Source organism: Helicoverpa zea, chromosome 16 (genome assembly GCF_022581195.2).
Source record: "Helicoverpa zea isolate HzStark_Cry1AcR chromosome 16, ilHelZeax1.1, whole genome shotgun sequence".
In the NCBI taxonomy this organism is placed as follows: domain Eukaryota; kingdom Metazoa; phylum Arthropoda; class Insecta; order Lepidoptera; family Noctuidae; genus Helicoverpa; species Helicoverpa zea.
This window is the reverse complement of record NC_061467.1, coordinates 6,992,736-7,013,137: the sequence shown is the minus strand read 5'-3', so window position 1 is coordinate 7,013,137 and position 20,402 is coordinate 6,992,736. Positions and strand designations below refer to the sequence as shown.

The following is a 20,402-nucleotide window of genomic DNA, read 5'->3' as shown; positions in this document are numbered from 1 at the left end:
TACTGATACATAAACATTTCAAGTGGAAATTTTCTTATCAGTAAAAATAAGGGTCAATTCCCACTGAAAGAGCAGCGGCCGGCAGCGGCCGTAATTGCAAGGGATTGAGCGCGAGCGCGGCGGGCCGCGCGGCGCCGCGCGGCGCCGCACCGCGCCGCGCTCTTACATTTTCCGTGCTCTTACGGCCGCTGCCGGCCGCTGCTCTTTCAGTGGGAATTGACCCTAATGATCGATTATAACTTTCAAATTCATTGTAAATAGTCACTTCCACAAAATTAAACTACTTGCCACCAAGACTCATTTCCTACAACAACTATACTACTTACCTATTTATTGTATAGGGAAAGTTACAATAAATATGTATACATAACACATGTAAGAAATGATGTAGGTATATTATAGTTGAACTTATTTTTAATTTTGTAATATAATGGTATAATTATTATAAATAAATAGTGTCTATTACAAGTATTTTTGTTGTTTCTTTTATTCAGTGCCCTTGCATACAGGTAAAACGTCAGACCAAAACTTTATAATCCAAAAATGTCGATGAATTTTGACTGGGCTCGAAAAGTAAAAAAAAAACAAAAAGAAAATCCCACATTGTTGCTGACAAGTACGTTCCGTTTTACGACCTGAAAATGACGCTCCGTTCCTTGTAGTCACGTACCAAGATCAGCGCCATCTAGACACCGGCTAGAAAAAAAAATTTCTCACTTTTACTTAGTGGTGATGCGCTTGGCTTGTTGATTATATCGACTTGCTGTTATAAATGAAACAAAACTGAATAAACTTAGTTCGATGACATGACTCGATGTTCTCATTTTATGGTATTATTATTTTAGCATGTTGCATAGTATAATAGAATAATAAAATATAAAACAAATAACATACTCTTAATCATTATACCAATATATGGTTATACTGGAAGCCGACCCCAATATAATAGCTGAGCAAAAGCGTGTGCGTTACCCTGGCCAGATGTTGTCGAAAATGGTCATTTTAATCTTATAGATAATTAGTTGTACGGCTTCTGTAATTGTTGCGCACATTTTTAAATTTGTTGCGCTTATAGTTTTTAAATTATTTCACAAAAACATTTCCTGCTGGAGTAACGTTACCCCAGTCAGACCTTTTTCTTTCTGATGGGAATATTTAAATAAATATTACCTATAAAATTAGTTGTAAATGTTGTGCCATATTTTGTATTTGTTCTTTCTTCGGTTGCGAAGTTATTCGAGATTTTGCTGGGGTAACGTTTTCGGTTTTGCTAGATCTTTGAAATGGTTAAGCGGATTCTTATCAAATTTTGTACATGACTTCCTAGGAATTAGTTTAAATTTGTTCAGCAATAACAAAACCAAAATAATGCATATCTTAAAGGTTATTTCATTAAATGGAAAAACGTTTCAATTGTTCCCAGCACCCTCAATAAGTCTAAAGACTTACTTTAAACGTCATTTTAAAGCTTGTAACTGCCTTCAAATGTATATGAAGTTTCATTAGCATCCTGTAAGTATTTAACAAGTTATGATGATATTCAGTTTTTCACGAGCACGGTCTTGATGCGCGCGGTGTTATTTGGCCACAGGATTGGATATATGAACTGAATGTTATCTCAATCATTAGTTATATAGATCAAGTGTATGTCAGTAATTACAGCTCAGTACATTGGATAATTAATGAGATAATACGATTAAAGTCATAAGGAAGTGAATGACCGTCAGACTTACTGGCTTCTGACTGCCCGTAACGACTGCCAACTGCCAATGTTCAATGACAGCCGGGACCCACGGTTTAACGTGCCATCCGAAACACAGTCATTGGTGTCTAAGATATACTTAGAAAGTACGTACAAACTTAGAACATCAAGGAATAATAAAATAATTATCGGTATCGAACGAAAGAATGTACGTACAACACTATACCAACCAGCACACACTGACATTAGACGTAATGACGGTTTAATGACGTTCATGATATTGTCATATCCAATCCAAATAAACAACTTTTTTTAATACCAGTTGTTACGATATTCTGTTGTTTCGTACAGATATCTGTCTTTCTCACAGAATAGTAATATAAAAGTTTTATGGACTTGTGCCATTGCTGATTCGTAAAATAATAATACTAATCTATAATAAAATTATTTTTTTGTTGTTGATGACAACTCTGGGTTTGTTTAAAATCATATAATATACTGAACTATGTATTTTAATTTATTGAAACAGATGTGGAATTACAGATCGATAATACAGGAATATAGTTAGAGGGAGTACAGAGAGAACAATACTTCTAAACACACATCTAAAATGGAACAAGGCGATTGTACTCTTTATTTTGGAGATTCAAGCAGTAACCGTAAATTACTTTTTGAAGAAGCTTTGCTACATGCCAAGAATGGGAAAGTTTTATACATATTATCTGAAGAATTAAATGAATTGCCAGAATTATCTCAAGATTTAAGTTCACTAAATAAGCATTACATGAAGATGATCACTTTTATGTATGTTCAAAAGTTAGAATTGTTAATAGAAAGTATTTATGCATTACATGATTGGCAAAATGTACCATCTTTAATAATTTTAGACGATTTAAGTGCATATTGTAACAAGGATAATTTACAGAATGCATGTGGTGTTGTTGCCCTACTTCTCGATACAGCACAGAGTTGTTCTAAACTCCTGAATCAGAAATGTAGACTTCGCATTTCAGTGCCCAAAACTATAGTGGGAGAAGAATATTGCAATGTTATAAATGAATTCTATTGTTCATAATGTCATATTATATACAATATTGTTAACACATTGAAACTTGTAAATAAATGTTTCAACCCTTTGAGAATAATGTTTAATTTTCGAGATTTTCCCTTCATTGTGTACATTTACATATGAATTTTATAATGAATAGTTAGTATCTAGGAAAACAATAAAATCCTCAAAATTTTGTCAGGACCTTTATTTACAAGGGAATAATGTTTTACATAAATACACAGGAATGAATTGTTATGGGTAATATAAAATTATTGTCAGATCACCTGAATTTTAGAACAATGTACAGTAAAAAGAATACAAATATAGCAAAGAGAAACAAATAGAAGATATAGTAGTTATGATTTCCTTTGCCCAATTTCAGAACTCTGCCCATAGTCTTGCCGAGGAAGCCTGAACTTCTGTCTGCATCATCGTCCAAACCACGCAGTAGTTTTTCCTGATACCGAACTTCATTGCCCAACTCTATAGATATGTTCTTCAATGAAGATATTTTTCCACTGAGCTCTTCTGCCATACGTTCATTGTCATACTCCAGGGCATCTTCTGTCGCCACTCTTGGCACAGGTTGATATTGGTACCCATCCCGGGCTCGCCGCATACTGTTTCGTCCCGCCGTTTTGACTAATATTTACACTGAACAGCTTAATTTTACAAAAATTAGTGACAGTTATGTGATAAGACTTTGGACACTCAGTTGCATGAGTCGTGTATGTATACTCGATGTTACAGTTGAGTTATAACTAACGCATTAAATTGCGGTGTTGTAAAACGTAGTGTCTTCTTGTTTCATAATATTATAATGCAACCTTTTACGAAATTATAACATCTCGTAAGCAAAAATCCAACAACACACTAAAATGACAAGTCTGACAGTGACATGAAATGACATTTGACAAATCATCAGTATTTGTGCGTTCAGTTTCTACCAGTTTGTATGTACTTTCTAAGTATAGCTTAGACACCAAATGACTGTGTTTCGGATGGCACGTTAAACTGTAGGTCCCGGCTGTCATTGAACATCCTTGGCAGTCGTTACGGGTAGTCAGACGCCAGTAAGTCTGACACCAGTCTAATCAAGGGGTATCGGGTTGCCTGGGTAACTGGGTTGAGGAGGTCAGATAGGCAGTCGCTTCTTGTAAAAGCACTGGTACTCAGCTGAATCCGGTTAGACTGGAAGCCGACCCCAACATAGTTGGGAAAAGGCTCGGAGGATGATGAGTTTCTACCATCGAGCTTAGAATTATAGTTTTATGTCAATGGTTTCTACACTGATAAAAATTAGTACTTGTATTTTGTAACGTTTAGTTATTGTTAACATGTATTTGTAGTTGGTTGTGATTGATCAGATGCGACGTGCTTTAGGGTCAATTCCCACTGAAAGAGCAGCGGCTGGCAGCGGCCGTAAGAGCACGGAAAATGTAAGAGCGCGGCGCGGTGCGGCGCCGCGCGGCCCGCCGCGCTCGCGCTCAATCCCTTGCAATTACGGCCGCTGCTCTTTCAGTGGGAATTGACCCTTATTAGGATCACAGCACACAGAATCAACTTACGAACAGATCGACACCACCTCGCCTTTTCCGCTAGCGTCAAACAGCCGTCCATTTTCCGTAACCACGTAACATAAGATAAGCGGATGCGGATGAAGCTTGGGTACAGCTAGGCGACGCACCGCTTATGGATCGCCGACCGCTCGTTGACGGTAGCCAGGCAGCATATTATATGCGTAAGCGTGGCCGCACTTTGGCACTCTTCGTGAACTTATCAGAGGCGAGGCATATACGTTACGATTCAGATTGGTGTGCGTCACAGTCCGTAGTTTTATACAAATAATACCAAACGACTCGAGTTGATATGTACTCTACCACCCGGTAGAGTACATATCAACTCGAGTCGTTTAATAATCAACATTCTTTAAATATACAACGTAATACCGTCCCACCAAGATTTTCTCCAATAGATATGAAGGTTTAGTTATACATAAAACATATACCATGGGCGCAGCCAAGCGGGCGACGCCGACTACTGCGAGTTTCAGATTGGGGCAGGATTCTTACTTATAAAATATAAAGACAAAATAAATTCTTAAAGTACATAAACGTTTAATTCCAATATTATGTACAATGAATCTTCGTTTTTATACGAAGAGGAGATTTTTTACAATAATTTCAGAAAAGCATACATACTACCATGCATTTTGGGGAATGTATTGCACAATATTCACTAGCTTACATGTTACTCCATGTTGACAAATTCTGCATTTACATGAAATAAACAATTTAGATCAAATAAGTATGTAGGTTATACATTTTTTACATCCAGATTGGAGTCATCTCCTGTCTTTATTGAGATAAAGCATGAAAACATTTCATAACCATCACATGGCACAATTCTACATTACAATGTTTATGTCTATATCACAATAAATTCATAAAAACCGTAAAAACCCCAAAACATACAGTATTTTGTAGTAAACAAAGAAAACTTCAAAACTGTCACAAAAGTTATTATTACATACACATTTTATGTACATAATTTTACACTAGCATAATAATAATTTTACATTGAACTAATCAATAAATCAGTCAATTAGTATAATACAACAATACACTCGATACCCAACACACCTCGGTAATGTAACAAAACAGTCGTATTTGCGTAAATATAGTCAACCAACAAAGATATGCGCAGGAGTCGTGATGTACGTATACTGTGATCTGCGCAGTCGGCGCTCTCGCGTACAGCAACGGTCAACAAGCAGAACATTATTCATTTGAAAATGATTACTATTCAATTTTCATGCCAAATTACATGTTTACATTAAAAAATACAAAGACTAAAAAATAACATCTAAATTTTTTAGCCTCTAACTTAATTTTGAAAAGTTTTTTCAATTGAAATTGATATCAACAAAGTTAAAGATTTCAGATAGATAACTTGCATTTATTTGGTGATTTCTTATAAAACATAGTGGAAAAAAACAACAAATGGCTATCATACAAAATGTTTTGACTATCACAATGTACAGACAGCTATTTCATTAACATTAATTAATGGCTTCACATAAACATTCAAGTATATTTATACAACACATTATAGGTATTCATATAAAGATTTAAATTAATACAATATGATGTTCAATGATTTACTTGTTACAAAAAGTCTTTCCAGTTACAAGTCACAGACTACGGAAACTTGAATCACCAGCGGGGGCGAATCCGACGAGCATCGGCTATTGTAAATATCGAGACAGTCACCTTGCGAGCTCCCAAGATCGTCGCTACCGTCGTATCGAGATGGCACAATCCATTGAGATTCATCTGTGCGACGATAGATTGTAGTGCTCGTGCTGAGTGCGGCGCTCAGTGCGGTTGGGCGGCGCGGCGCGGGCGTCAGATGTGCACGGGCACGTGCAGCAGCAGCGCGTCGCGGCGCGGGAACTCCAGCGAGCACATCTCGCACTTGAAGGGGCCGCCGGCGTCGGGCGGGTCGCGGATGGCGCGCAGGTCGTCGGCCACGCGGCGCGGCGGGCGGCGCGAGGGGCGCGGCGGCGCGCGGCGGCGCGGGGACGGCGCCGTGTGGATCATGCGCGGGCGCGGCGCGGGCGAGGCGCGGCGGCGGCGGCGGCGCGGCGGCGTGGCGGGCGAGGCGGGCGCGGAGGGCGGCGCGGGCGAGGCGGGCGGGCTGGCGGGGGAGGCGGGGGAGGCGGGCGAGGCGGATCGCGCGGGGGAGGGGGAGGCGCGTTCCCACTCGCGCGGCGTCGTCGGCGACTGCTCTGTTTTCAATTTTCGCCGTCTCTTATATTTCCGTGGCCCAGTCTGTAAACATCAGCGTTATTAGAATTATCATGACAAATATTCCAATTTCAACCATTCATTAGCTAGTATTTTGTAATCCAGTTCATTTGTAACAAGATAATAGAAGGGGATATTCATCAGTAAAGCAAGTGCCGCTATGCTCACCTGGGGTTGTCTCTTGAGCGCAGTGTTAGCGTCACAGTGTTGTATCAGGTGCTGCACTAGTTCCGCGCTAGAATGCAGCGTCCGACCGCACACTACACAGCAGTAAGCCGGCCCACCTAGTCACACAAGAGAATAATGTCAGCAAAATTAATAAGAAAAAAAATACGACACAAATGCTACAGGAAATTCAACGAACCTTAAAAATAAGTCGCTATTACTTTAAAATAAGCCGAATTGGACTAGCAAACTGTATTGAGCATGTCACCTAATATTATAAAAAGAGGTAAATAAAGGCTTGGCTTTATCAGCTTGACTGAATGCAACACGAGAATTTGACGGGTAAAAGCTTGTGTGCAGACGACAGCAAACCAATCTATCTCGTTCTGTTAAATATGTATTTTATAAAAGATTTTCAACTTTACTACAATAGTGGAAAAGGTTAATTTTCGAATGGTAAAATCTGACAGATATAGGTAGGTTGACGTGGTATATTATACTCATCATCATCCTCCGAGCCTTTTTCCCAACTATGTTGGGGTCGGCTTCCAGTCTAACCGGATTCAACTGAGTACCAGTGCTTTACAAGAAGCAACTGCCTATCTGACCTCCTCAACTCAGTTTCCCGGGCAACCCGATACCCCTTGGTTAGACTGGTGTGGTATATTATACTATATGTGAGATATTATGTTAGGTACCGTTAGCGCGGCGGTCGGGCGCGGAGTGGTGCAGCACCACGCGCTGGTTGACGTGCTAGTGTATACTATATGTGAGATATTATGTTAGGTACCGTTAGCGCGGCGGTCGGGCGCGGAGTGGTGCAGCACCACGCGCTGGTTGACGTGCTAGTGTATACTATATGTGAGATATTATGTTAGGTACCGTTAGCGCGGCGGTCGGGCGCGGAGTGGTGCAGCACCACGCGCTGGTTGACGTGCTAGTGTATACTATATGTGAGATATTATGTTAGGTACCGTTAGCGCGGCGGTCGGGCGCGGAGTGGTGCAGCACCACGCGCTGGTTGACGTGCTAGTGTATACTATATGTGAGATATTATGTTAGGTACCGTTAGCGCGGCGGTCGGGCGCGGAGTGGTGCAGCACCACGCGCTGGTTGACGTGCTAGTGTATACTATATGTGAGATATTATGTTAGGTACCGTTAGCGCGGCGGTCGGGCGCGGAGTGGTGCAGCACCACGCGCTGGTTGACGTGCTAGTGTATACTATATGTGAGATATTATGTTAGGTACCGTTAGCGCGGCGGTCGGGCGCGGAGTGGTGCAGCACCACGCGCTGGTTGACGTGCTAGTGTATACTATACTTCGGCCGTTCAGAGAATGCGTTCCTGACACCTATCAGTTAGTCACGACTAGTGATGGGCACAACATAACACTTAGTTCGTTACCGTTCCTTCAAAATGAACCGCCGCATTATTTTAAGATTATTTTCGTTTTAAATTGGCGGAATCATTTGTTTTATATTTTAGTTATTTAAGTGGAAACCAAAAAAAGGTAATATTCATATAATAAAATTGTTTTATTTATTCTTTGTTACAAGTACATTGAATTGAATGTGCGAACAGAATATTAATCAGACTCCGATTTGCTTGAGGAGGTGGTGTCTTCATCATCATCTTCGCCTACATGTATAATTATATTATTATCAATAACAGAATCAATCCTGATATCTCGGTCTAACAAAAGCCGGGTAATCAAATAAAAACAGATCGAAAACACTTGAAAAACGTGGTCTATGCGCACGAAACGACAACGGACGACTGTTTTAGCGTCACAAAATGGCGGCCCATAACGCCATTTGGGGTTACCATTTTTAATCTAAGTATAAAAATGCGGTTTGGTCATAGTTTTATTTTTATATTTCATAAAAGTTATAATTAAGTCTTATAGTCCATTATTTTCCAATTCTTATACTTCGGCCGTTCAGAGAATGCGTTCCTGACACCTATCAGTTAGTCACGACTAGTGATGGGCACAACATAACACTGAGTTCGTTACCGTTCCTTCAAAATGAACCGCCGCATTATTTTAAGATTATTTTCGTTTTAAATTGGCGGAATCATTTGTTTTATATTTTAGTTATTTAAGTGGAAACCAAAAAAAGGTAATATTCATATAATAAAATTGTTTTATTTATTCTTTGTTACAAGTACATTGAATTGAATGTGCGAACAGAATATTAATCAGACTCCGATTTGCTTGAGGAGGTGGTGTCTTCATCATCATCTTCGCCTACATGTATAATTATATTATTATCAATAACAGAATCAATCCTGATATCTCGGTCTAACAAAAGCCGGGTAATCAAATAAAAACAGATCGAAAACACTTGAAAAACGTGGTCTATGCGCACGAAACGACAACGGACGACTGTTTTAGCGTCACAAAATGGCGGCCCATAACGCCATTTGGGGTTACCATTTTTAATCTAAGTATAAAAATGCGGTTTGGTCATAGTTTTATTTTTATATTTCATAAACGTTATAATTAAGTCTTATAGTCCATTATTTTCCAATTCTTAAAAAGAAAATCAAAACGTATTATTTTATATTATAACTGTATAAGAACAGATTACGATACTTGCCTGTTATTTTTAGCACAGCACTACAAAATATAAACCGCTGACATAACCTTGTAATAGCGCAGTATAGATTTAGAAAAATATTGTTTACCAAGTTATTTGACACTCAGTTTGGCACAAAATTATAACATTCATTGATTATTGATATAATAATGTTGTTTTAATGCTCCTCAATTGTTAAAACGGTAAACAACCAGCAAAAATATTTTTATCGTAACTGCAACGCCATTGCAAAGTTACGTCGTCAGTTCAATCGCGACGTGTCAGGAACGCATTCTCTGAATGGCCGAACTATAAAAAGAAAATCAAAACGTATTATTTTATATTATAACTGTATAAGAACAGATTACGATACTTGCCTGTTATTTTTAGCACAGCACTACAAAATATAAACCGCTGACATAACCTTGTAATAGCGCAGTATAGATTTAGAAAAATATTGTTTACCAAGTTATTTGACACTCAGTTTGGCACAAAATTATAACATTCATTGATTATTGATATAATAATGTTGTTTTAATGCTCCTCAATGGTTAAAACGGTAAACAACCAGCAAAAATATTTTTATCGTAACTGCAACGCCATTGCAAAGTTACGTCGTCAGTTCAATCGCGACGTGTCAGGAACGCATTCTCTGAATGGCCGAACTATATATGTGAGATATTATGTTAGGTACCGTTAGCGCGGCGGTCGGGCGCGGAGTGGTGCAGCACCACGCGCTGGTTGACGTGCTAGTGTATACTATATGTGAGATATTATGTTAGGTACCGTTAGCGCGGCGGTCGGGCGCGGAGTGGTGCAGCACCACGCGCTGGTTGACGTGCTAGTGTATACTATATGTGAGATATTATGTTAGGTACCGTTAGCGCGGCGGTCGGGCGCGGAGTGGTGCAGCACCACGCGCTGGTTGACGTGCTAGTGTATACTATATGTGAGATATTATGTTAGGTACCGTTAGCGCGGCGGTCGGGCGCGGAGTGGTGCAGCACCACGCGCTGGTTGACGTGCTAGTGTATACTATATGTGAGATATTATGTTAGGTACCGTTAGCGCGGCGGTCGGGCGCGGAGTGGTGCAGCACCACGCGCTGGTTGACGTGCTAGTGTATACTATATGTGAGATATTATGTTAGGTACCGTTAGCGCGGCGGTCGGGCGCGGAGTGGTGCAGCACCACGCGCTGGTTGACGTGCTAGTGTATACTATATGTGAGATATTATGTTAGGTACCGTTAGCGCGGCGGTCGGGCGCGGAGTGGTGCAGCACCACGCGCTGGTTGACGTGCTAGTGTATACTATATGTGAGATATTATGTTAGGTACCGTTAGCGCGGCGGTCGGGCGCGGAGTGGTGCAGCACCACGCGCTGGTTGACGTGCTAGTGTATACTATATGTGAGATATTATGTTAGGTACCGTTAGCGCGGCGGTCGGGCGCGGAGTGGTGCAGCACCACGCGCTGGTTGACGTGCTAGTGTATACTATATGTGAGATATTATGTTAGGTACCGTTAGCGCGGCGGTCGGGCGCGGAGTGGTGCAGCACCACGCGCTGGTTGACGTGCTAGTGTATACTATATGTGAGATATTATGTTAGGTACCGTTAGCGCGGCGGTCGGGCGCGGAGTGGTGCAGCACCACGCGCTGGTTGACGTGCTAGTGTATACTATATGTGAGATATTATGTTAGGTACCGTTAGCGCGGCGGTCGGGCGCGGAGTGGTGCAGCACCACGCGCTGGTTGACGTGCTAGTGTATACTATATGTGAGATATTATGTTAGGTACCGTTAGCGCGGCGGTCGGGCGCGGAGTGGTGCAGCACCACGCGCTGGTTGACGTGCTAGTGTATACTATATGTGAGATATTATGTTAGGTACCGTTAGCGCGGCGGTCGGGCGCGGAGTGGTGCAGCACCACGCGCTGGTTGACGTGCTAGTGTATACTATATGTGAGATATTATGTTAGGTACCGTTAGCGCGGCGGTCGGGCGCGGAGTGGTGCAGCACCACGCGCTGGTTGACGTGCTAGTGTATACTATATGTGAGATATTATGTTAGGTACCGTTAGCGCGGCGGTCGGGCGCGGAGTGGTGCAGCACCACGCGCTGGTTGACGTGCTAGTGTATACTATATGTGAGATATTATGTTAGGTACCGTTAGCGCGGCGGTCGGGCGCGGAGTGGTGCAGCACCACGCGCTGGTTGACGTGCTAGTGTATACTATATGTGAGATATTATGTTAGGTACCGTTAGCGCGGCGGTCGGGCGCGGAGTGGTGCAGCACCACGCGCTGGTTGACGTGCTAGTGTATACTATATGTGAGATATTATGTTAGGTACCGTTAGCGCGGCGGTCGGGCGCGGAGTGGTGCAGCACCACGCGCTGGTTGACGTGCTAGTGTATACTATATGTGAGATATTATGTTAGGTACCGTTAGCGCGGCGGTCGGGCGCGGAGTGGTGCAGCACCACGCGCTGGTTGACGTGCTAGTGTATACTATATGTGAGATATTATGTTAGGTACCGTTAGCGCGGCGGTCGGGCGCGGAGTGGTGCAGCACCACGCGCTGGTTGACGTGCTAGTGTATACTATATGTGAGATATTATGTTAGGTACCGTTAGCGCGGCGGTCGGGCGCGGAGTGGTGCAGCACCACGCGCTGGTTGACGTGCTAGTGTATACTATATGTGAGATATTATGTTAGGTACCGTTAGCGCGGCGGTCGGGCGCGGAGTGGTGCGAGCGCACGTGCTCGCGCAGCACCACGCGCTGGTTGAACGCTCGCGGGCACACTGCGCATGCGTACGGCTTCTCGCCTGCAGGAATACACCACAATATTAGAAAACATATATTATAATCATAATACCTCCAAGGCCGAGGTCAGCCAGCTACGCAGGACTTTATAGTGCACAAACATTTACGCAGACACAAGTGCACTCACCATTTTACTCTGCCAACAAGGCAGTCAACTACATTATGTATATGTTAAGTATATATGCATATGAGTTGGTCATTGGATTTACAACCTTATTGCGAGTGGGAAACACACACAAAACTTAACAATAGTCACTTCTATGAAGATTCAGTATTAGAAAGTTAAAGTTCATAACCCCCTTGAACCTTTATACATGTCATAAAAAAACTTGCATGTGAAAGTCGACATGTCTAGAAAGAACGATACTTGTGAGATGACTGTAGACAGAAAAGTATGGAAAGAAGAAAACATGACCACAAATAAAATGCTAATATAATAAGGTTAGGAGGATGTCAAAAACTGGTGTACATATAAAATATGTATTTACCAGTTCCATATAGTCTTAAATAACTACATACCTGTATGTATTCGTTCGTGTTTCCGTAACGTGCCGCCGTCGGCGAACGCCTTCCAACAGAACCGGCAAGCGTACGGTCGCTCTCCCGTGTGTATACGAATGTGAATCTGTTGTGAACTCCGCGAACCAAACACCTTGCCTGTTTACACAAATAAACTGTTACAGGCCAGTTTCAGAGGTACCACATAAAATTCTAGATAGCTATCTGTCAGATAATGCCATAGATTTTTTTATTTCTATGGCAAATCAGTTTTTAATTTTACAAGTTTTCCATGGCAAGTTTTATCTGCCAGATATCGGAAACTCTCTGAAACTCTCCTGCTCTACCTTATTTTTGCGGTCAGAGAATTTCGCTTAAAAAGCGGGCACGATTAGAATTTTTGTTATGTATAAATTTTGTTGTGCATAATGAAATAAATAACGTTATTTCAAAATAATACTGCTAATGTATTTAATTTTCTAAATACTTACCACAAACCCTACAAGGAAACTGCCGTGAACTATTCGATGTTGAAGTATTATTTCGACCTTTTGACATTCTTTTTAACCTGTAACAGAAAAACGTTGGTTATTAAGGTTCTATTTTGTCTGGATACAGGAGGTACGGGAAGCGGGAACGTATGGTCAACAACAAAGGGCGCTGCATACGTGACGAATGACATGATACCTCGAACGAGGTGTGAACGGGACCGGGTCGTGATTGCCTCGTTCCTGTCCCGTCCGTGTCTCCGTGACAAATGCGCTTTCATACATTTTTGTATTTTGCATGAAACGATATTTCCACAATTTACCGTAACCGACAGTAAGTAAATAAACCCGTTGTAAGCAGCATCAGAGAACGAAATTGCTCGTAGATTTAGCATGCTGAAATGGCAGCGGGTCAGCCATGTCTGCAGACGGACGCATAGTTGATGTAGCAGACAAGTTTTAGAGTGGACACTGCGTTTGGGTAAACAGTGTGGGACAGTGGACCGATGATTAGAAGGTGGCGGGCAGTGGATGGATGTGTGGTCCGGCCACGTGCTGCTGTCACAGCATACATTATGTATATAGTGTGTGTGTACCTGGGCGCGGAGACGGTGCGGTGCCGCTCGGCGTGTCCCTCGGCGTGCGCGAGCAGCTGCAGCGCGTCCGTGAAGCCCTCGCCGCCACGTGCTGCTGTCACAGCATACATTATGTAGTGTGTGTGTACCTGGGCGCGGAGACGGTGCGGTGCCGCTCGGCGTGTCCCTCGGCGTGCGCGAGCAGCTGCAGCGCGTCCGTGAAGCCCTCGCCGCCACGTGCTGCTGTCACAGCATACATTATGTAGTGTGTGTGTACCTGGGCGCGGAGACGGTGCGGTGCCGCTCGGCGTGTCCCTCGGCGTGCGCGAGCAGCTGCAGCGCGTCCGTGAAGCCCTCGCCGCCACGTGCTGCTGTCACAGCATACATTATGTAGTGTGTGTGTACCTGGGCGCGGAGACGGTGCGGTGCCGCTCGGCGTGTCCCTCGGCGTGCGCGAGCAGCTGCAGCGCGTCCGTGAAGCCCTCGCCGCCACGTGCTGCTGTCACAGCATACATTATGTAGTGTGTGTGTACCTGGGCGCGGAGACGGTGCGGTGCCGCTCGGCGTGTCCCTCGGCGTGCGCGAGCAGCTGCAGCGCGTCCGTGAAGCCCTCGCCGCCACGTGCTGCTGTCACAGCATACATTATGTAGTGTGTGTGTACCTGGGCGCGGAGACGGTGCGGTGCCGCTCGGCGTGTCCCTCGGCGTGCGCGAGCAGCTGCAGCGCGTCCGTGAAGCCCTCGCCGCCACGTGCTGCTGTCACAGCATACATTACGTAGTGTGTGTGTACCTGGGCGCGGAGACGGTGCGGTGCCGCTCGGCGTGTCCCTCGGCGTGCGCGAGCAGCTGCAGCGCGTCCGTGAAGCCCTCGCCGCACACGTCGCATGTGTGCTCCGCCCACGTGCTGCTCGAGCTGTCATGTCGCTTGTAGCTGTAGCATTCAAATAAAGAATTATTCAAATCAGTAGTTCCGAACAATCAAATCATTTCTTTTATAATAGTATACGTGTAGTGGTACCTGTGCGCGGCGGCTACGTGCCTCCGCAGCAGGTCGGCCCGCTGGAAGGCGACGCCGCAGTCCTGGCAGAAGAGCTCGGGCCCGCGCATCGTGTCGTACACGGCTCGCTCGCCGCCGCCCGCCGACAGCGGAGACAAACGGAACTCCATGTCGTCGCCTAAACACACACTTACGGTTAGATGAACCATTTAATATGACGACAACCGAATCATTTTCAGTACTCAAATCGACTTTACAAATGAGAAGGTGAATGTTACTACGCACATTGCAAAGATCAGATATTCAAAAGGTATCAGACCGATTGTAAACTCAACTGTCGGCTGATTGTTTAGTCTTCAGTGTGCGGGTACTCTAAGTTATCGATTTAATTATATATCGGATAGTTCATATACTTTGACGTAGAAAAGGTAAGATATATTTACGGAAAAAAATGTTGTTGCCTGATTAGAAAGGTTTAAATTATGTAGTGTATAGTTAGGTTACCCGAGTCAGAGTCGTCGTATGGCGGGTCGGGCTGCGGGTCCCGCGGCGGCAGATGCGGGTGTCGCTGCTGCATGTGCGTGGCCAGCGCCTCGCGCGACCAGCACAGCTCGCCGCACGAGCCGCACTCCACCGGCGAGTCGCCGCCGTGCACCTGACAACGTTATTGTTACATTAGTACCGCTCTCGTAGATCGACATCATCTATAGTTATCTAAAGTACGTTTTGAAAGCGAGCTGCCGACTGCAACTGCCGACTGCACGTGCTACTGCTGCTTTGATCAAAAATGGTATAAGTGCAATCGGCAGGTAGTTTTCAAAACGTACTTTTCAGCTGCCTGCAATCGTTAGACTTTTAGTAGGACAGATAATAATCGGACAGTTTTTCTGTAGGATTTTCTGACCGACTTTTTATAGGATATGTGCATGGCACTAGTGCTACCAGTGTGTTCTATATTTTGCAGGGAAAAAATCGATCACCCACTGACTACCGGATGTAGCCTTCATTTACGGTAACTCCAAGAGCTCTCGGTTATCAATGTGCAATCACAAAATTCAGATTCAGTAACGCAAAGCAGTCAAAATAGGCCTTCAAGATTTATAGATTTGCGAGATTACTAAACAAATTCAAACTGACCCTGGCATGTGACTGCAAAGCCTTCTCCCTTGCGAAGCCGACCCCGCAGTGCCTGCAGACGAAGGGTCGGGAGGGGTCGCTGGGCGGCGGCGGGGGGGTGACGGGGGCGGGCTCGGAGGGCGGGGAGGGCGGGGAGGGGGGCGGCTTGGGCGGCGAGCGGGCGCGGCGCGACCACTGCTGTGTCCGCGCTGACGTCATGTTCTCCCACATGCCGTTCTGAAATTAACATTTTAGTTATTCATCTGTTTATAGTCGTGACTGGTGACGAATGGTATGAACGTTTCGGGGAGTCCGGAAAGCTGACACTTTTGGAGCTGTGCAAGCTATAATGTTTTCTATGCCTCAACTAAATTCGTCGAAGGAAAGCAAAGGAAATAAATAAATTAAAATCAACTTTATAAGTAGCTCAAATTACAAGTTACAAAAATAACAGTGAAACCACACTAGGCAGAGCCTGAATCGTGTCTTTCAAACAAAAAGGATTACACTATAGTAAAATAAATTAAATCTACATATCATTCTAATAAAGTGAGTGCGAGTGTGTTGTATTTGTATGTGGAAACGTTTTTATATATTGTACTTGAGAACCTATAGGTTCAACCCTGATTTTGGTGAATGTCAGATTTAGCAAAGAAACAAGCAAGAAGAGTTGAAGTTCTTATTGAAAGTTTTAATTTTAGATTAAAACTGTAATATTATTCAATTACCTCCTCTACAGGTTCGGGATTCTTTTTCCGTCTACCTCGTTTCTTCTTTGGTTTTACAATTTGGTTATTGTCTAAAACATCCTCTGTAACAACAAAAACATTGAATTATTTAACCCACACAATCAAAAACAAAAAAAGAAACTAATTTAGAATATTCTACTAACCAAAGTCTATGGAATCAGGGTTGTCTGGTACAAAGGCGTGAACCTTGAGATGGTTCATGAGATCACACTTGCGTACGTATCGAACGCCGCAGAGGTTGCAAGCATGAGGCCGGTCGTTCTGATGGGCGACCATATGGTTCATGAGTGCAGCCTTCTTGCGAAACCGACGAGAGCAGAAGTCGCACGGCCATGGACGCATCGCTGTGTATTCATCCTGTAACAAATGACTTAAATTAAAATACGCTCACGGTTATACAAATATGGTGGAGTGCATAGATAGATATAGGACAGTAGTTAGATTGGTCATCAAGTGATTTTAGTGAAGCCAAAATGATATACATCACTTAAGAGACTTTTTCATGAGCTGTTTTCTTGAACTTAAAAATATAGTTGCTACAGGTCTTTAGAGTGACAATGTTATGGCCTCATACCACAAACAGTTATCTATCATGCATTGTCAATCTATCAAAAAATGATTAACCTTTGCCATCTATGCGCCGAAAGTAAGGTTAAAAAGAGTACTTACTTGATCAGTTGGTAAAGGAACATCAACATCATTTTCTTCTTTAAGAACCAAATCAGGATGGTTCAAGTGATCCATGGGAACTTCCACCCTGAAATAGCAAAACAAATATAAGCATGATAACTAAACTTGTTAAAAGTATACTTTACTTTTCTGACATTCTTAAAATTATGGTTATTGATAACAGATGCACCATTTATCAGAGATAATAGTTAAACAGTAATCATGAACCATAATTATGTATAATGCTATACATATAATAGGCTTGAGAACAGTAAGTATGGAATGGAAATACATAATTTTAGGAATAGAACTTGTACCTTGAAATACTTGTATGTTACTCAACTTTAAGTTCCATATATTTAAAAATATAGCTGTCGCAGAAATTAACATACTTGTGGTTGAGATAGAATGATGTTTAAGTATTTGGCTGATAGTCTATTTATGTTTAATGTTGATAATTATGTAAATAATTGAAGAGAGCTTACTGGTACCTTTCCTGGCCTCCAGGAATCACCCAGTCATCCGTAATGACCTCTTCAGTGACACACTCCACACTTGGATCATCGGCTAGCTCAGCCGTCTCTGTATAACTGACTACATCTTGAGATAGATACATTAAGTTCTCAGCAGCCATTTGGTCCGTGTTTATCATCTCTTCTGTTGTCTGTGTATACAATTGATTTGCATTTTTTTTACTGATAAAAAAGTACATGCATAGAAAAAAATAAGCAAAAAATATGCATGCATGGTAACTTGGGCAATTCCAGATTATTTTTATTACTATGGCCATGCTTGTGTTTTAGCAATTAACAAATCTATTGGCAAAAATGATAGAATGAACTGGTTGAAAATTGAATATTCAAGCATATTTACCTAAACTTTACATGTCACACAAGAACACATCTTTTTAGGGTTCCGTAGCCAAAATGGCAAAAACGGAACCCTTATAGTTTCGTCATGTCCGTCTGTCCGTCTGTCCGTCTGTCACAGCCGATTTACTCGGAAACTATAAGTACTACAGTGATGAAATTTGATGGGAATATGTGTTGTATGAACCGCTACAAAAATATGACACTAAATAGTAAAAAAAAGAATTGGGGGTGGGGCCCCCCATACATGTAACTGAGGGATGAAATTTTTTTTTTCGATGTACATACCCGTGTGGGGTATCAATGGAAAGGTCTTTTAAAATGATATAAAGTTTTCTAAAAAACATTTTTCTTAAAGTGAACGGTTTTTGAGATATCAGCTCTCAAAGTCGTAAAAAGTATGTCCCCCCCCCTCTATTTTTATAACTACGGGGTATAAAATTCTAAAAAAAATAGAGGTGATGCATGCTAATTAACTCTTTCAACGATTTTTGGTTTGATCAAAGTATCTCTTATAGTTTTTGAGATAGGTTGATTTAACTGTAATTTACGGAACCCTTCGTGCACGAGTCCGACTCGCACTTGGCCGGTTTTTTTTTTCATATACTTAAACCACATTGAACAAGCCACACAAATTCTTTTCTCAAAGCACTCACCATAGCTGAATATCCAGTGTGCTGTACATTTTCTAAACCACTTATCACTTCCGTTTCAACAACACCTGGACTGTGCTGGAAAGCAAACATTTTCTTCAGTGTTGAAGAAAATAAAAGAAATCATAAGAAGAAAATAAAAAAGAATGTGACAAACTACTCTATAAAAAAACTACAGAGATAATGTACTTGGCATGCAATAATATTCTATTTAGTAAAATAATAGGGTCCAAAACTTTTAATAGAATAGATAATAAATTCAAGTGACATTTAGATCCAGATACGTGGAGTGCATTATGCTGCTATTTAACCCATTGACATGCAGATAATCTCAAGCTCAGTAAAGTATCTACACAAGTCTTCGACAAATATGACTTTTTGATTTAAATAATCTTTTCACCATCTACAGATTGTGTACTCACTTTGCAATGATAGTGGGGTGTACCATAAAGTATAAACAAAAAATATAAAACCTCTTAATTCTTTACCTTCACTTCAACTTCTTCCTCCCACTGGAGGTTGAAGTCTTCTGGTTCCCCATCCATAGTAAGTTCTTGATTTCATACCATTGACTCCTTGGTAGATCCAGGTGCCATCTAAAAAGTAAATATTAAATTGATATTATGAAAAACAGGTAGAAACTATGAAATATTCTACTCTGAAGAACAGTCTCTTAGGACTATTGCCTAATAACTATGCTGTGTAATTTTGTTATGATTACGGGGACCATTCAAGAGTTCATGTATTACTTTTAACAATAAAACACTTTTTCTATTCATTTAAGGATAGTAATCCGATTTTAGTCTTATGTAAAACAGATTTTGTCTAGAATAGGAAAATTAATATTCCCAATTAGTCTAGATACTAAAATATGTCTCATTTCATTAAATGAACACTACTTAAACATAAATCTAATTCCAATAAAAGTAAACTGATAATGAGGGCACAGATTACCCTCCTGTCATTAATTCTAGATACATCATAAAACATCCTTGAACCAAAACATCAACATAACCTTATCATTTGGCTATATTTTATATTATAACTTAACAAGTTTTACACAAAATGACCACCCGTTGGTAATAAAATATTCATTTCTACAGAAGCACATCGTTCTAATAATAAAGACTGAAAGCCGAAACAAAAATGGTGTCAACTTGAAGATTAAAGATGTAAAAAACGGTTAGGTTATCCTGTCAAAGTAGAAGGTTAGTTACAATAATCATTATACCTCTAATTAATTATTAATACATGAAAATAACACTACTTCAGCAAGAATCTTTGCGTTCAAAGCGAAAATTGTGGCTGCTTTACATATCTATACGTTTACGTGACGCAATCATAGAACTTATCGATAGTTCATCGTCGATGAAAACAATAATATAACCAAAGTCATATCATTTTTTTAAAAATAACTTACCTGGATATTCTTTAATGTTTAAAGATTGATCGTTTTAAGTCCAAAATTACACACGTAAAGCCAATATATTCTATTGTTTGGTTATCAGACAAATGGCTATCTTCCATTTCCATTCCAACCGCACCATAGACAAACAAAGCTCCGCTAAACTTTTATCTTCAGTATTGAGTATTTACTGCGAAATCCATTTGCTTTGAACTGAAGAAATGTTTTTCTTTAAAATGAAATCCTTTATGTG

At 41.7% G+C, this 20,402-nt stretch overlaps 2 protein-coding genes and 1 long non-coding RNA gene across 7 annotated transcripts; all 3 read right to left on the bottom strand.

Annotated features, from left to right (window-relative positions):
• Nucleotides 1-469: 469 nt before the first annotated feature.
• On the bottom strand, nt 470-1,758 carry LOC124637353. 2 transcript variants are annotated; one of them, XR_006985222.1, is made up of 2 exons: nt 1,450-1,758; nt 470-696 (listed from the first exon to the last, which is right to left on the bottom strand). It is a non-coding gene; the product is annotated as an uncharacterized LOC124637353 (long non-coding RNA). The 2 variants fall into 2 exon arrangements; XR_006985223.1 differs by lacking the exon at nt 1,450-1,758 and adding an exon at nt 895-987.
• A 1,185-nt stretch (nt 1,759-2,943) lies between these two features.
• Nucleotides 2,944-3,663, bottom strand: LOC124637351 (BET1 homolog). Its single transcript, XM_047173730.1, has one exon. It carries the CDS (start codon nt 3,370-3,372, stop codon nt 3,034-3,036), a length of 339 nt encoding a protein of 112 aa, XP_047029686.1. The 5' UTR covers nt 3,373-3,663; the 3' UTR covers nt 2,944-3,033.
• A 1,183-nt stretch (nt 3,664-4,846) lies between these two features.
• Nucleotides 4,847-20,318, bottom strand: LOC124637558 (zinc finger protein 358-like). 4 transcript variants are annotated; one of them, XM_047174120.1, is made up of 16 exons: nt 20,165-20,318; nt 19,233-19,340; nt 18,748-18,840; nt 17,708-17,886; nt 17,223-17,310; nt 16,697-16,910; nt 16,533-16,615; nt 15,826-16,041; nt 15,193-15,343; nt 14,710-14,866; nt 14,482-14,622; nt 13,121-13,197; nt 12,651-12,788; nt 12,026-12,133; nt 6,731-6,846; nt 4,847-6,586 (listed from the first exon to the last, which is right to left on the bottom strand). In XM_047174120.1, exons 2-16 carry the CDS (start codon nt 19,287-19,289, stop codon nt 6,161-6,163), a joined length of 2,244 nt encoding a protein of 747 aa, XP_047030076.1. In that variant the 5' UTR covers nt 19,290-19,340; nt 20,165-20,318; the 3' UTR covers nt 4,847-6,160. The 4 variants fall into 4 exon arrangements, with proteins under 4 accessions (XP_047030076.1, XP_047030078.1, XP_047030079.1 ...); XM_047174122.1 differs by having other exon boundaries at nt 17,714-17,886; XM_047174123.1 differs by having other exon boundaries at nt 18,748-18,822.
• Between the last annotated feature and the right edge of the window lie 84 nt (nt 20,319-20,402).

Coding starts and splice junctions, on each gene's coding strand:
- LOC124637351 (XM_047173730.1), bottom strand. CDS start 3,372: ATGCGGCGAGCCCGGGATGGGTACCAATATCAACCTGTGCCAAGAGTG.
- LOC124637558 (XM_047174120.1), bottom strand. CDS start 19,289: ATGGATGGGGAACCAGAAGACTTCAACCTCCAGTGGGAGGAAGAAGTT. Junction 18,841..19,232: donor AGGAAGAAGTTGAAGTGAAG/GTAAAGAATTAA, acceptor TCAACACTGAAG/AAAATGTTTGCTTTCCAGCA. Junction 6,847..12,025: donor GCCCGACCGCCGCGCTAACG/GTACCTAACATA, acceptor TTGTGTGACTAG/GTGGGCCGGCTTACTGCTGT.